At 32.1% G+C, this 13,615-nt stretch overlaps 1 protein-coding gene across 2 annotated transcripts in view; it reads right to left on the reverse strand.

Annotated features, from left to right (window-relative positions):
- The window catches only part of NIPBL (NIPBL cohesin loading factor), a 180,651-nt gene that overhangs the window by 61,477 nt on the left and 105,559 nt on the right, over positions 1-13,615 (reverse strand). For both annotated transcript variants that reach the window (XM_079145735.1, XM_079145736.1), the window contains exon 11: positions 3,519-3,701. In XM_079145735.1, the coding sequence (XP_079001861.1) occupies positions 3,519-3,701 (183 nt within the window). The remainder of the gene's footprint in view (positions 1-3,518; positions 3,702-13,615) is intronic.

The raw sequence follows: 13,615 nt of genomic DNA on the forward strand, positions 1-13,615 counted from the left end.
TTAAGTTGAATATAATTCTGAGCCCCAAGAAAGCATCACAGTTCAGCAAGAAAGACTGATTAGAAATTTCTGCAGTGAGAGGTGGAGGGAAGTACAAGGGAGAAATATTTATCATACCTGCTCTAGAATGTAGGCATTATCAAGTTAAAACCAGGGTAAAGCTGATGTGTTCTACCTTGAAATCATACACTGGTGGAGGAACTACTTATCACTAATAGAGATATACTTTCTAGTTTGCTGCTTGGCTCCCTTGCTTCTTTATGACTGGCTTGTTTGAATCCCTGTGATCAACACAAAAATACTCAAGACAAACCTCTTGAGTTCCCTACTTGGCAATGATCTCTGGCTCATTGACCCCAGCTATTCTTTTGGCAGTGTTCCTGTAGGTTGATAATACATGTGTATGACCTGGCTAATCTAGCCCTTATATGCTGTCCTAACTATTCCTATTCAAGTCTAGTTTTGTTTCTGGTTCCAACCCTTCTGTTCAATCTATCAACAACTTGGCAGGAAAAGGAAATTAATTCTCCTTCCACTTCTCTGTGGTTACAGGTTTGGCACAGCAGAAGATTCATATGAAGGACAAATGTAAATGGATATATTAAAGTCTTCAATGATTTTCTTCATAATTAAGTGTGAATTTGGTTATGAAGTATGTGACAAGAGGTAGGATTTTTTTTCCCTTTTACAATTAGGGTATACTCTAATACATTCCCTTAAAGATGTGTTGTCTCATGTATTAATGAAAGTAGATTTGTGTGTGTGTGTGTGTGTATGTATGTTTATGTCTATGAGAGTATGAGAGAAACAGGTCATTTCTGTATAACATTCGCTCAATGTTTTCTCATGTACTGAAATGCCTACCAAATAAGGATTTGTCAAATAATAAACAAAATTGTTCAGAAAGTAGTATTCTATGAACTCAGATATGAAGTCTTATGTTTATGAACCAAAATTAATATGAGCTACTTTAGTCTTTATGCATTGTAACTGATTTTATAAGAAATCTATTTCTAGCATGAAATCTTATGAGTAGAAAATGCTTAAAAATTCTTGTAGTTGTAAGCAATTATATATAATATGCTGTATTCGTGATGATTATTCACAGGCCTTGGAGATTTCTTTTCAAATTCATTAGTTAATGTAGTTTAGATAAAAATGGGGTGGAGGACAACAAAACCAAACAACTTCTATGACAGTATGTGTGTTGCAACAAGGTTACCACCCACTGGGACTATCTTGTCCTTTCTTCATTTCCCTCATTACTTTGGAAAAAGCCGGGGAGGGGAAGGGACTCAATTGAGAGGCACATAAACTATGACTTGGGTGTTCTCCAACTTCCCTGTCCAAATTTCCCTCTTTAGCTTCCTATATATTCCCTCTTCATTTTCCCAGTGACTTTTTGCTTGTTCTACAGTTATCCAAGTTGTGTGGCCCCACTACCAAAGTCATTCCTCAATTCTTTATCTTTAAACAAAACTATTTACTTAGTTTTTGATTTTAGGAAACTAACTGATTAAACAGCATTAAAACGTTCAATTAAAAAAAAATCTCTCTTAAAGCAGCATAATATGTGAAATTAAGTTCTAAGAGTAGTTCTACATTTTTGTATTATGCTATATTTTCACTATTATTTCTATTGTGATATAATGATAATTTGGTTGTAGATTTCGACTTCCAATTGGATTTCTTTTTCAATCAGTAGCCCTGGGGGCCATTTCTCTGATATCTCCTTAAAATCCTAGAGAAACTTTCCTTTTTCCTAGGGTTGAACCACAGGTCCTTTAAATAAGCAATATTAGCTTTCAAATTACTTGGAGATAGAAAAAATGGGATTCATGGCTTTAAGATGAATGTATATATGCTCTCATAAAATAGTATCTCTCATAATGGAAAGTAAGGAAAATAATAGTGGATGCACTGATGACCTGTGTGGCTCTACATTTTACACTTGGTGGACATTTCTAATCCTACTATCCCTTCCACTTAACTGTGAGGTAGCTTCAGAATACTCATCAATTTAGCAATGCAGGCAGCCACTATCAATCAACAGGAGTTGAAATGTAATTGAAAATAAAACTGCAATTAAGGGACTTCTCAGCTGTTCTAGAAATGGTAACATATTAGGGAAGGAAAGGGAGTGGAGAGTCAAATATATAAAAGGAAGGGAGTTTCTGGGCCACCAAATTTCCTTTCTGCTCACTTGCCAGAGTTAATCATGTCCCAATATGACCGAAATGTTTGATTGTAATAAAAAAATTAACTTCAGCCATTTTAATATACTGTGTGTAAATACATCTCAAAGTAATACAAAATTATAACAATCATACATATAATTAAATGTCAGATTATCTTTTCTGTATATTTTATTTCAATCTTAAAACTGTTCAGATTTGTTCAGTCATAGTCTACTGCTCATAGCTTAAGAGCTCACAATTTTAAAAAGGTCAGAGTAAATGAACATTGGTTAAAAACTTTGGAGGCGAAGAGCTTCCATCAGCAATATACACTTAAACATGGCAGCATGCATCTGTCCTTCCTGCCCTTGCTTGTCACACCTCAATCTATGGATACTAGGTGGAAAAAGGTAGAACACACTGGTGGTCTTCCCACTTCTTTTGGTCATTATGACTAAGTCAGTTGGCACACAAGTGAAGATCTCCCATAGTCTGTTTCCACTGAATGCCGTTTAAGTCAAACAAGGTTGCTGACCCCTCTTGGCTAGGCTCAATTCTCTTGCTCCAGAAGAAGGAAGATAGGGATAAAAGAGAAGAACTTTTTCAGTGGACCAGTAGGAAGACAGGCGAGGTATAGCAAGTCTAGTGCAAAGACAGGTGATCACAGTGTTGTAGAGAGGTAGCTGTGTAGTGAAGAAGCCAGCTCTGGAAAACAGTGAAACAAGGGAGGAATTCCAGGACACAGCTGGGCAAAAAGGAGAAGCCAGGTCCAAACCACACAGATAATCCACAACGTGGCTAATCCATTCATAATTTAGTGATAGTATGGTTTTAAATAGTTCTTCAATTGGCTATCTCCTACGTGTCCTTTAAGACTCAACTCAAGTGTCACCTCTTCCAGTAAGCATTCTCTGAACCCCCACTCTGATTTTGATGCCAATCCAATGTGTTCCCATAGCTCCCTGGATTTAACTATTACCACTGTACCACAATCATTTACTCATATATTTCCCCCAATAGACAGAAGACTCTTTGAGACAGGGGTCTTATCTTATTTGTACTTTTGGTCTCAGTGCCTAGCATACAGTAGGAGCTTAATAAACGAACACATACAGACACATACCTGGTGCTTAACACTAATTATAGCTCATTTAGAATATTTTTCTTGGTGCCAACTGATCTCATCTTTCACACATTTTTAAAATATAAAGAAAATAATTTTCTATACTAGATTATTAAGAATTAAGGTTACTGTGCTTTTGTTGACCCCCCTGAATTATGAGACAAACACATCAATCTACCTTTTTAATTCTTATTTTGAAAAGGTTATGTGATACTTACATTCAAAAGCTTCATCACTATCATTATCTTCATCTGAACTGATTTCAGCATATTTTGGCTTTTCATTTACTGTGCTACGCTTGCGTTTGTTCATTTTCACACGTTCACAAAGTGGCATGGTGGATTCGATTTCTGCCAGGAGTTCAGGGGGTAATTCTTTTAACACTGATTGATCTATACTACCTATTAATGAAAGGTAAGAAAAAATTTAAATCTGAACATAAAAGAAAAATTTTAACCAAATTAACACAATAAATACAAAACATTAGTATTTGTTTTCTAAATGACCTTTTCCTTTTAATAAAATGGTTTGGCATTTATAATTATAATATTCTTAACCCTAAACTGATAATACACTTTATGTGTATGTGAGAAACATTACCATAATAATGAAGGGTAATTATATCATCAATATTTGATATAATGCTTTCATTTATTCACACTGATTAAAAGTTTTTTGAAACTAGATCCACTGTAGTTAGTATATAGGTATACACCTCACACTGTTGGTAGTACACAAATTTTTTACACATGTCTGGAATAGGCTTATATCATATGAAACTAATGTTGCTCCTTAGTACAAATGAGAAGAGTTGGAGGACACTTACCACCTACCACCTCTTTCTCTTCCTCTATGATGGTGGCAGTTATGTATGGTGGCTGGGGCAAGAACTTTATATATGCTTTTATCTATCACTGTCTCTTTGAGAAGCATATTAATGCCTTTAGCATATGGAGAATTTCTTTAAACAGACAAACCAATATATTTAAATGCACATGATAGAAACATGTAAGGTGGAATAAAAGGACCAAAATATTTAAAAATAAAAATGTACACAATTTAGCAATTCAAGTCTGTTAGAAAATTAACTTCATATTTTCTTATGAAGGAGTAAATACGAAACAAAAATATATCAACATATTACAATAAGAATCATTTAACATCATACTACTGAATCCTGCATACATATACATAAGCATACACATAGTTTCTATTTAGAAATAATTTATCATCATCTTCCTGATAGTTTCAAAATAAAACAGAAACAGCAAAAGCTATTTGTTTAGGCTACTTCATCCTTGATGACTACTGAAAAAGACAAATTTAACTTACTTACCTGTGTAAATCTTTTGAGGGGAAGTATAAAAGTGATATCTTACCTGATAAATTTTATGAATTGGGAGCAAAGAGTATCTTAGTGGTTTATAGCAGAAAATATAAGCAACTTACAATTACATAGAAACTATCCTTCATCATAGTAACAGTGTTTATGTAAAGAATTAAAAAAAAAAGAAAAAAAAAGAAAAATATGTATCAATTAAGATGTTTCAATGTCTCAAAAATAAATAATTCAAGAAAAGGAATGCAACATATTAATCTTAATGGAAGAATAATCCTTCTTTAATCTTTTGAAGCTTTTATTGATTATTATGGAGTTGTTACAGTAACTTTCAGTCTTCTATTCTTCTAAGGACATGCAATAGCAACAATTTTACCCAACAAAGATGTAATACTGGTGACTGTTACTATTCTAAAGACTTCACTGCTGAGAATCTTGTCACTAATGTTGAGTTTAACTTATCCATGTCATTTTCAATTCATGTTTCTTTAAATTTTAGTCTTCCTTAACTAAATTTTATCAGGAAGAGCCATTTTTTAGAATACTGGTATAGATAAAAGAAATTAACTTGAGCTTTGCATTGTCACTTTGCATTGTCCTTTTTCAGTCCTAAACCAAACACACCCTAACTAATTTAAGAGTCTTTAATGCTCTGAACACTTCTAATGAAGTATTTGTGGGCTTGTGTGTGTGTGTGGGGGGAGAACTGCTGGATTGAACACAGGGGCACTTCACCACTGGGCTACATCCCCAGTTCTATTTTTTTTTTTTTTTTTTTTTTTTTGAGACAGGGTCCCACTAAGGTGTTAAAATGCTGAGGTTGGCCTCAAACTTGCAATCCTCCTGCCTCAGCCTCCCTAGCTGCTGGGATTATATGCATGTACCACTGCGCTGAGCTAAGTATGTTTTTGATGAAAGAATCAGAGTCATAATATCTTGTGCTCACTTATACATGTACTTCTTCTATAGTTCCTGAATTGCCATATTTACCTCAGTTCATCACATGCTTTATTTATTTATTTTTGGTGCTAGGGATTGAATCCAGGGTCTCTTTCTGCATACTAAACACATAGTCCACCACTGAGCTACAACCAAGCCACCAGCAAAGAATTCATTTCAAAGATTTACCTAACTGGTTGTTTTTCAGAGATTAAATTCACATCACAAAGGCATACTGACTTGATACTAATATTCTAGAATTAATATCATCCTGCAGATACTCTAGACTTTTTGCTTTCTTCTTCTCTTCTTATAAAATTTCCTCACAGCAGTCAAACACAAGACAATGTCTTATATCTAATAATGTATCAGTAGTTTATCCTCTTATTCTCTAAATTAACAAGAATATGATCAGATTTAAGAACTCTAATATATTCTCTTTTAAACCTGTGTAACTTTTAAAGTTATAGGAACATAATTCAAAGATCAAACTTTTTTTTCATCAGAAGATGATTTGATTTTGAAAAAAATAAAAAATCCTGCAATGGTTATGTCTCTCGAGGTACTGTCCTCTAAAAGTAAACCCTGTTTCATTTTGAATACAATTGTCTATTTCAGATACTTAATGCATTTCCTGAATTAATCACATCCCTTCTTTTTATGAAGCACTTTATAAATGGTCTCAGATCCCTTGATTGCAAAGGATAAGAAATAAAATGACTGACTTTCTATATTCACCCCAGGATCTTTAAAACATTATTGAGGATCCAAATAACTAACCCCCTTAGTTTCAACAGAAATGATTAAACAGTGAGTTTGTTATTTGGTTACATTCTTTCTCTAGAATTAAGAGATCATCCTTTAAATAAAAACATAATGTCTCACTATTTCTTAACATACTGATGATTTTTAGAGATTACTGTTGTTTGCCAATGTGTTTCTAAAAACTCAGAATGCTAGTGCTTTATAATTATCTTTCTCACCTCATTTCTTTTGTCCCAACTACTTTATTCTCTAAAGCAGTTGTTTCAATTATTAAATATTTTCATGTTATTGGCTTCATGGATAATGCCATTTTTGTGTGGATTTTGATGGATAATGTCAGTTTGTGAAATAACACATCAGCTTTTATAAATATAAATATATTCCATGAAATAATCGCAACACTACATTCTGGAGGTAGTAAGACTAAACAAATACTCACTCTGAGATGTGACATTTTAGTAATCTTGAATTTCTAACATAAATCTCTCATACTAGCAAATTTGCCAGATTATTAAAACTAGAAGTCATTAAAAGACTTAAAACTCCCAAAGATTCACTGATTTGATAAGTATGTTTTGTTTTTTAAGTAGAAAACCATGAGATTAAAACAACCCTAATTAACAAATCTTTTGGGACTAAACTATCAGTCAATATACTAGTCAAACCTCACATAAATCTCCAAATTTTATAATCATGAGAAAAAAAAAAAAGTTGGGCAGACATAATATGTTTCAGTAACATTTCTTCCTGTAACTGGCTAACATAACACAGGACTATCATCAAGTCAATCTTTAACTCCAGTTAGAGATAAACAAGGGCAGCAAAAAGCAAAATTTAATAGTACAGGTAGTCAATCTGCCCTTCTTGTGGCCCTAAATGAATTAATTGTTTGAAAACTTTTTTTTTTTGGTGCAAATAGTCCCTAAATGCAAAACATGGCATTTTTGAAGCTACTGATAGAGAACACATCCAAAGACTATGAACTACTACTGATCAAGCCCTGAAAAACAGTAAAATTTGAGAAACAGAAACAAAAGACAGCAACCTGAAGAGAAGCTGGAATAAAAAAACAATTAAAAAAAAAAAAGTGAGGTTATACTATGAGACCAGGAATGGTCTTTCCACAGAAACCCCACTATACCTAAACTGGGGTTAGAGAGGCGATTGTGCCCCAGGAATTGAAATCATCAGTGAATGCAGAGACATGGATCAGTAAATAAAAATTATAAAGTCACAAAATGTTGGCCTTCAAGGAAAAACTCTGACATGTGTATCTGAATAATTATTTGGTAAAAGAAATAGAAAACCAGGAGAAAGAAGATAGCACTTTTTTGGTACTAAGGTTCATATGTTGAGTGAAAATAAGTAGAGTGAAATCACTATTTCTATGGTAGACAGTAACAGTCATCAAAGTACTAGGAAAGGTGATCTATATGTTCAGAATTGATGGGGCAAGATCTTAATCTAAGTGAGCAGGAGGTCAGGTATATTATATCATCAAGAAGAGTCAGAAAACAATTAGAGGGATTCACATTTTATGTGATGGTTCAGGATAACTGGAAGTATAGCAAGATGACATAATCTGGCATAGAGTTGCCTTACTTTTGACAAAAACAACAAAAAAGAGTAGAGATTCCGGTTACTGGCTGGAAACCTAATAATTGCTCGGGATCACAAAAATAATTTTTTTAATTAAAAAATGGGAGCCTAATAAACAGGCGTTCTTCTGTAGCTGAGTGTGGAGTTCAGGGTTAAATATACAGGTATTTTTTCTTTCTGATGGTATCATGAAATATTCTCAGAACTAATGCAAAGAATCACAGTAATCTATTAACTGGCAACTTTTTAAATTTTAGCAAGTAATTTTCAAGGTGTGACTGAAGCAAGTCGTGGAATCAATTTTCTGGTAGTTAATATGTACTTATATGTGTGTATTAGGACAAAACACACATTTTCTTTCTTTCCAAACATCATACTAAAAAAATTTTGAAAGTCCTTTGAACTTCATGGTTACCATCTCTCTCAACATGAGTTAATTCAGATTTAAAAGATCTTTCTAGGTTAATCTAACCCAAAGGGTGGACTCTTCAATGTTCCAACGTTCTTAAGCTAAGGGTTCAATGGAGATAATTTGATTAATATACTGAAAATTAGTCTAATTGATTTTACTCATTATAAGTTGACAGAATATTGGGTACCTTTTATCAGAGAGCTTAATTATCTATACCTGTAATTGTGATGTAAATGTTGATGTTACTTATTTGAATTCATATTAAAATAAAACCTTGGATTATTCAGAATTATGAAATTTTTATGTAAATTTTTCTAAAAAGCACTATACCCATCCTTTGAAAACAAATAACTCTGAACTGAGGATCATTATTGAAAAGATCCAGTTTTCCACTATGTTGTACATGGCAATGCCTGTAGAAGTTACTGTAGTATACAAGCCTATTTGAAAATATTTTAAATGATCCAGGCTTTGCTTCCAAGTTCACAGGTCTGCTTATAATGTACTCACCTATGTACACTGAGACTCTGCTAAAATTATAGAAAATATAAAACACAGCAAATGGTGTTAAAACTTTTTGACTTATTTTTGCTATTCTTGTAAACTTGTCCTGAGAAAATTTATTCAACAAAATAAAAAATGTCTACGTACACAGATGTTTAGTTTTTATGTACTATAAAATAGGAAAAAATACTCAATAATGAGGAACAAGATGAAAAAATGAATCATATTAAAGGATAAACACTGTTGATACTAAAATGATAAATGAATATGAAATAAGTAAATGATATTTTATCTATGTAAAAGGTACCTATGACAGGAACAAAAGTAATAAATATACTAACTAAAATGTATACTAAGTCATGAATATTCCTAAAGTAATACAAGTTATAAGTTAGAGAAACAAGAAAAAGGTCAATGATTATTTGAAAGGGATTATGGGATGTTTCATACGCAAGAGTGATTTTGAAAAGAGATTAAGTGGGATGAGATGAGAGCAGCAAAGGATGGAGAACAGGGGCAAAGTAGAAGCTGGTAGTCACTTTGAAGCATTCCAAGAGGGTAAGCTGAAGGGACTTTTCTATTCCAGTCTGCTCTGGAATAGAAGATATCTAAAAATGAGAAAAAGTGGTTAAGTCTGTAAAAGTAGGCGAGGTTCAGGTAAATTTTTTAATTTGTGGAATGGGGTGGAAGGTGGAGACATTAGAAGGGTCATTTTCTTTTTTCTTTTTTAGGGTTTTTTTTGTTTTTATTTTTTAAATTGTAGATGGACACAGTACCTTTATTTATTTTTATGAGGATCGAACCCAGAGCCTCATGCATGCGAGGCAAGAGCTCTACCGCTGGGTCATAATTGCAGCTCTAGAAGGGTCACTTTCTAGGAGCTATTTTATGTCTATGTGAAAGGTCTGGAGAAGTTAATCAGATGTCATGTCTTTATTAACTATTTGTGGAAGGTGTTAAGTATTAGCATTATGTACTTACCATATCCCATTTTGGGAAGGAGGATTTAGCTCAATATACTATCAACTATGTACAGAACTTGTTTAGATTGTGTAGAAACCAGAAGAAATTGGAGTCAAAGATAATGAAATTCACATGTTGATATATAAATATCAAGTATTTTAATCTGATCAAATACTGAAACCTATTATTGGGCACGGGAGTATAGCTCAATGGTAGAATGCTTGCCTAACACATGTGAGGTGCTGGGGATCAACCCTAGCATTGCAAAATAAATTAAAAAACAAAATGTCATTAGCTATTCAATGGACTACTATTCCATTAGGTTGGATGTAAAGAGAATTTTAGTGCTATCTGGAAAAACATTTTCTAACCACACTAGTTAGAAATGGCATATTTTCTGATAACTTTCTTAGCACAAATGGCTATAAACAATGTTTAATACTAACCAATCTTGTTTTATCGTATTTCTCCAGGGTACTCTAACCATCATTCAAATGTTTTAAGTTTCCTAAACTTGCCATGTTTCTTAAACACCTGATCCCCAGGAACCTCTTCCTTCAGCGCTATATTACCAGATAACAACTTAAGAACAGTATAGTTACCCATATCTTCCATGAAATCATAAATTTGATACAGTCATTACTGTATTGTGTTTGCAGCAGTGTTAGGGATGCTGAAAATGTTCAGAAATATTTGCTAAATACTTACTGAAAGACTAAAATGAATATGTGGTCTTACAAGAAAGTTTTCCAAATAAAAATTCTTTTTGATATCCTGAAGGCAGTACTTAGTTATTTCATATTCAATTAGAGAAGTATACCCTTTAGGGGAAAAGTACTGCAAATATTTCAAAATTAACAAATTTAAAATATTTTAAAGGCAATTTAAGTCTGAATATACTAAACTCTTAAATTTATTATATATATATAATTAGGTTAGTAATTAATATACCTCCACTACATGAAGGTAAATACTTATGAATACTAAATATCCTGTGGGAAAAAAATATGGTTAATTTCATACTATAATTACAAATATTAAATAAGAACTAGAAATTAATAATCTAGTTAACACATTCATCTATTTAAAATTTTAATTTTATATTTATATCAGGCTCAGCAAAAAAAGCCCTGTGAGATCAAATTTTCCCTATCATTTGTTTTTGTAAATAAAAAGTTTTACTGAATCACAGCAATACACATTCACTTATGTATTATCTTGGTTACTTTAGTACTATAATGTTAAAGATAAGTGGCCCACAAACCCTAAAGTATTTTCTACATTGTAAGTTTGCTGGTCTCTAATTTGTATTATGTCATACTTTATTCAAAATGGAACAAAGAGATATCAACTCTAAAGTGGAGTCATTATATAGTTAAATTCTTATGGTTTAGCTCATTGCAAAGTGGTTTATTTAATGAAGGCAAAATACAAAAGTGTTGGTTTGTAGCAAGTGAAAGATTTATCAATGAAACAGGCACAAGAAAAATCCAGTTTTAGTACTGTATTTTTAATATTGATATCAGCACTACAAAGATTTCATCAACATTCAGTTACCAAAGTACTATAAGAAAGATTATAAAATAAGTTAAGACGTAGGAAGTTTATTATGTAAATGACAGTTTACTACTCAATACAGAAAAGTAGGAGACAGGGATCACATACATGGTCCTTTCCTTGGTATGTACACATAGAAAAATTTTGAGGGCAATATTTTCAAATGTACATTGATTATAAAGTATATATAAACAGAAGCCTTTTAAAAAACATGTTCTTCATTAGATAAAGCCAATTAAAAATTGAATGACTGTTTCTTTATATTAATTAAAAAAAAACACAGGCAGACTTTACCTCTTACTATAACAACATTGATTTTAGTCCTCCTAACTGAAAAAGTAGGAAGGAAGTTGATTTCTCTATTTTATTTTTTTTCCTCTATTTTAAAAGTGAATGAACCAAATTTTGAAAAATAAACATCTACTCCAGGTGTTAATTCCACTGCTTCTTGTACTACAATTTATAGATTTAAAGAAGAATTTTCAAAAACTGATCCATGAGAAGTAAGAGAATGCTGATTTTTTTGTGTGTGTGAGAAAAAGAGGAGGGGTCTATATTTTTAAAATCCATTTTATTTGTATTATAATATCAAGTAGGTATTCATTAGCTTAATTGTGTATCAGGCTTTTTTAAGAGAGGATTTTACTAACTTTTTTTAGAACAAGAGAATTTAATGTGCTATATAGTAAAGATCATTTCTTTCATAAATAGAAGGTTCTCTCAATATTTGATAACTCATCACCTACCACCTTCTACAGATATGAGAACCTTAGAGCAGTTATGTTTTAGGGCTGGCTTAAGATAAGGAATAGAAAAGAGAGAACACTTTCAGCAAACGTCAATAAGTTTAGTTTTTATGAAAAAGTTTCTACTTAATGCATTTCCTTAAATCAATATTAACTATCTACTAAACATAATTTGGACCAAAAACTTCTAAAAATGGAAAATTGTGGGCATGAATTTTCAAAATATTGCTCTAAAATCACATTCAATAGGTAGCTGCATGTTATGCCAACTTCTCTAACAAATAGTCTCCAAATATTTCCTAAAGATATCACTGATAATGAAGTCTTTACCTGAACTTTATAGGAATTTTATAAACCTGCTCAAATGAACCAAAATAAATTTTCGCTGTAGTATCATACTGAATATTACAATTAGCTATAAAGAAAACATACCAAGAATTCTTTAACTTAGTAATTTATAAACTATACCATAAATTCACTCTCAGAAACAGTATTTTCTCTCAAATTCACAGAAGCTGAGAGTTCTAAACACAATCCACTCATATTACCTTGTTCAGTGCTAAGTAAAAGGCAATCAGTTAATATATTTTAGTGATATACTTTAGGAAACTGGTGAAATAACTGTCCCTAATAAGGACTGCAACTGTCAGCTCATCAGATGATCCACAGAGATTAATCATATTGTTGACTATTAAAGCTGCTAGATAAGTTCCCAGTGAAGATCACTTTCAGTAAATGTTTCTAGTTTAAAGAATGTTCACAATAATAAATAAATATTACAGTATGTTTCTTAAAAGCACTTACTGAAAAAAATGGAGACTACTGCTACTGGTTGGAAGGAAGCGGAGGTGGGGACAAGAAAAAAATGGTTTCATTGGAGTTAAAGATATTTTGAGACACTCTGGAGTATCTAAAAACAAATCAAATTGTTCAGGTTTGTAATTACTGATATTAAGCTGTTTAACAACATGTAAGGCATGGTAGTTGATCATGCCAGTCTTCAAAGATCTACTAAACTTTAGAATCATGATCTGATAAAAATTTAACAATAAAATATTTTTTGGCATTTAATATACTGACTGAAATAGAACAAAAGATGTCTTAAAAATTTAAAAGGTTTCCCAAAAGATTATTTTTCTCCGTCATCACCAAAGGGAATCAACAAGATGATGTAAAAAGAGAACAGGACTGAAATAGAGCCCATTGTGTAAAAGCTACAGATCAAAATAAGGGTAAGTAGAATCAAACAGACTGAATGAGTGGTTTTCCTTTGGATATTAACAAAAATTAGGTAGCTGATGGTGAAAAGTTATTACAAAATTTAAAGACCAGGAATTTGAAAGTTAAGTAGCTCTTGCGCTAGGGTGTATAAGTGAGAACATAAGAGATGAGTAAACAATTTTAATCTGCACACAAAAGCTTTTTTTGAACATGGCAGCAACATAATCTCTACTCATTCAATAAACATTTAATATGCTCTTTTGTATGCAT

The sequence above is a fragment of the Sciurus vulgaris genome (genome assembly GCF_902686455.1).
Source record: "Sciurus vulgaris genome assembly, chromosome: 6".
In the NCBI taxonomy this organism is placed as follows: Eukaryota; Metazoa; Chordata; class Mammalia; order Rodentia; family Sciuridae; genus Sciurus; species Sciurus vulgaris.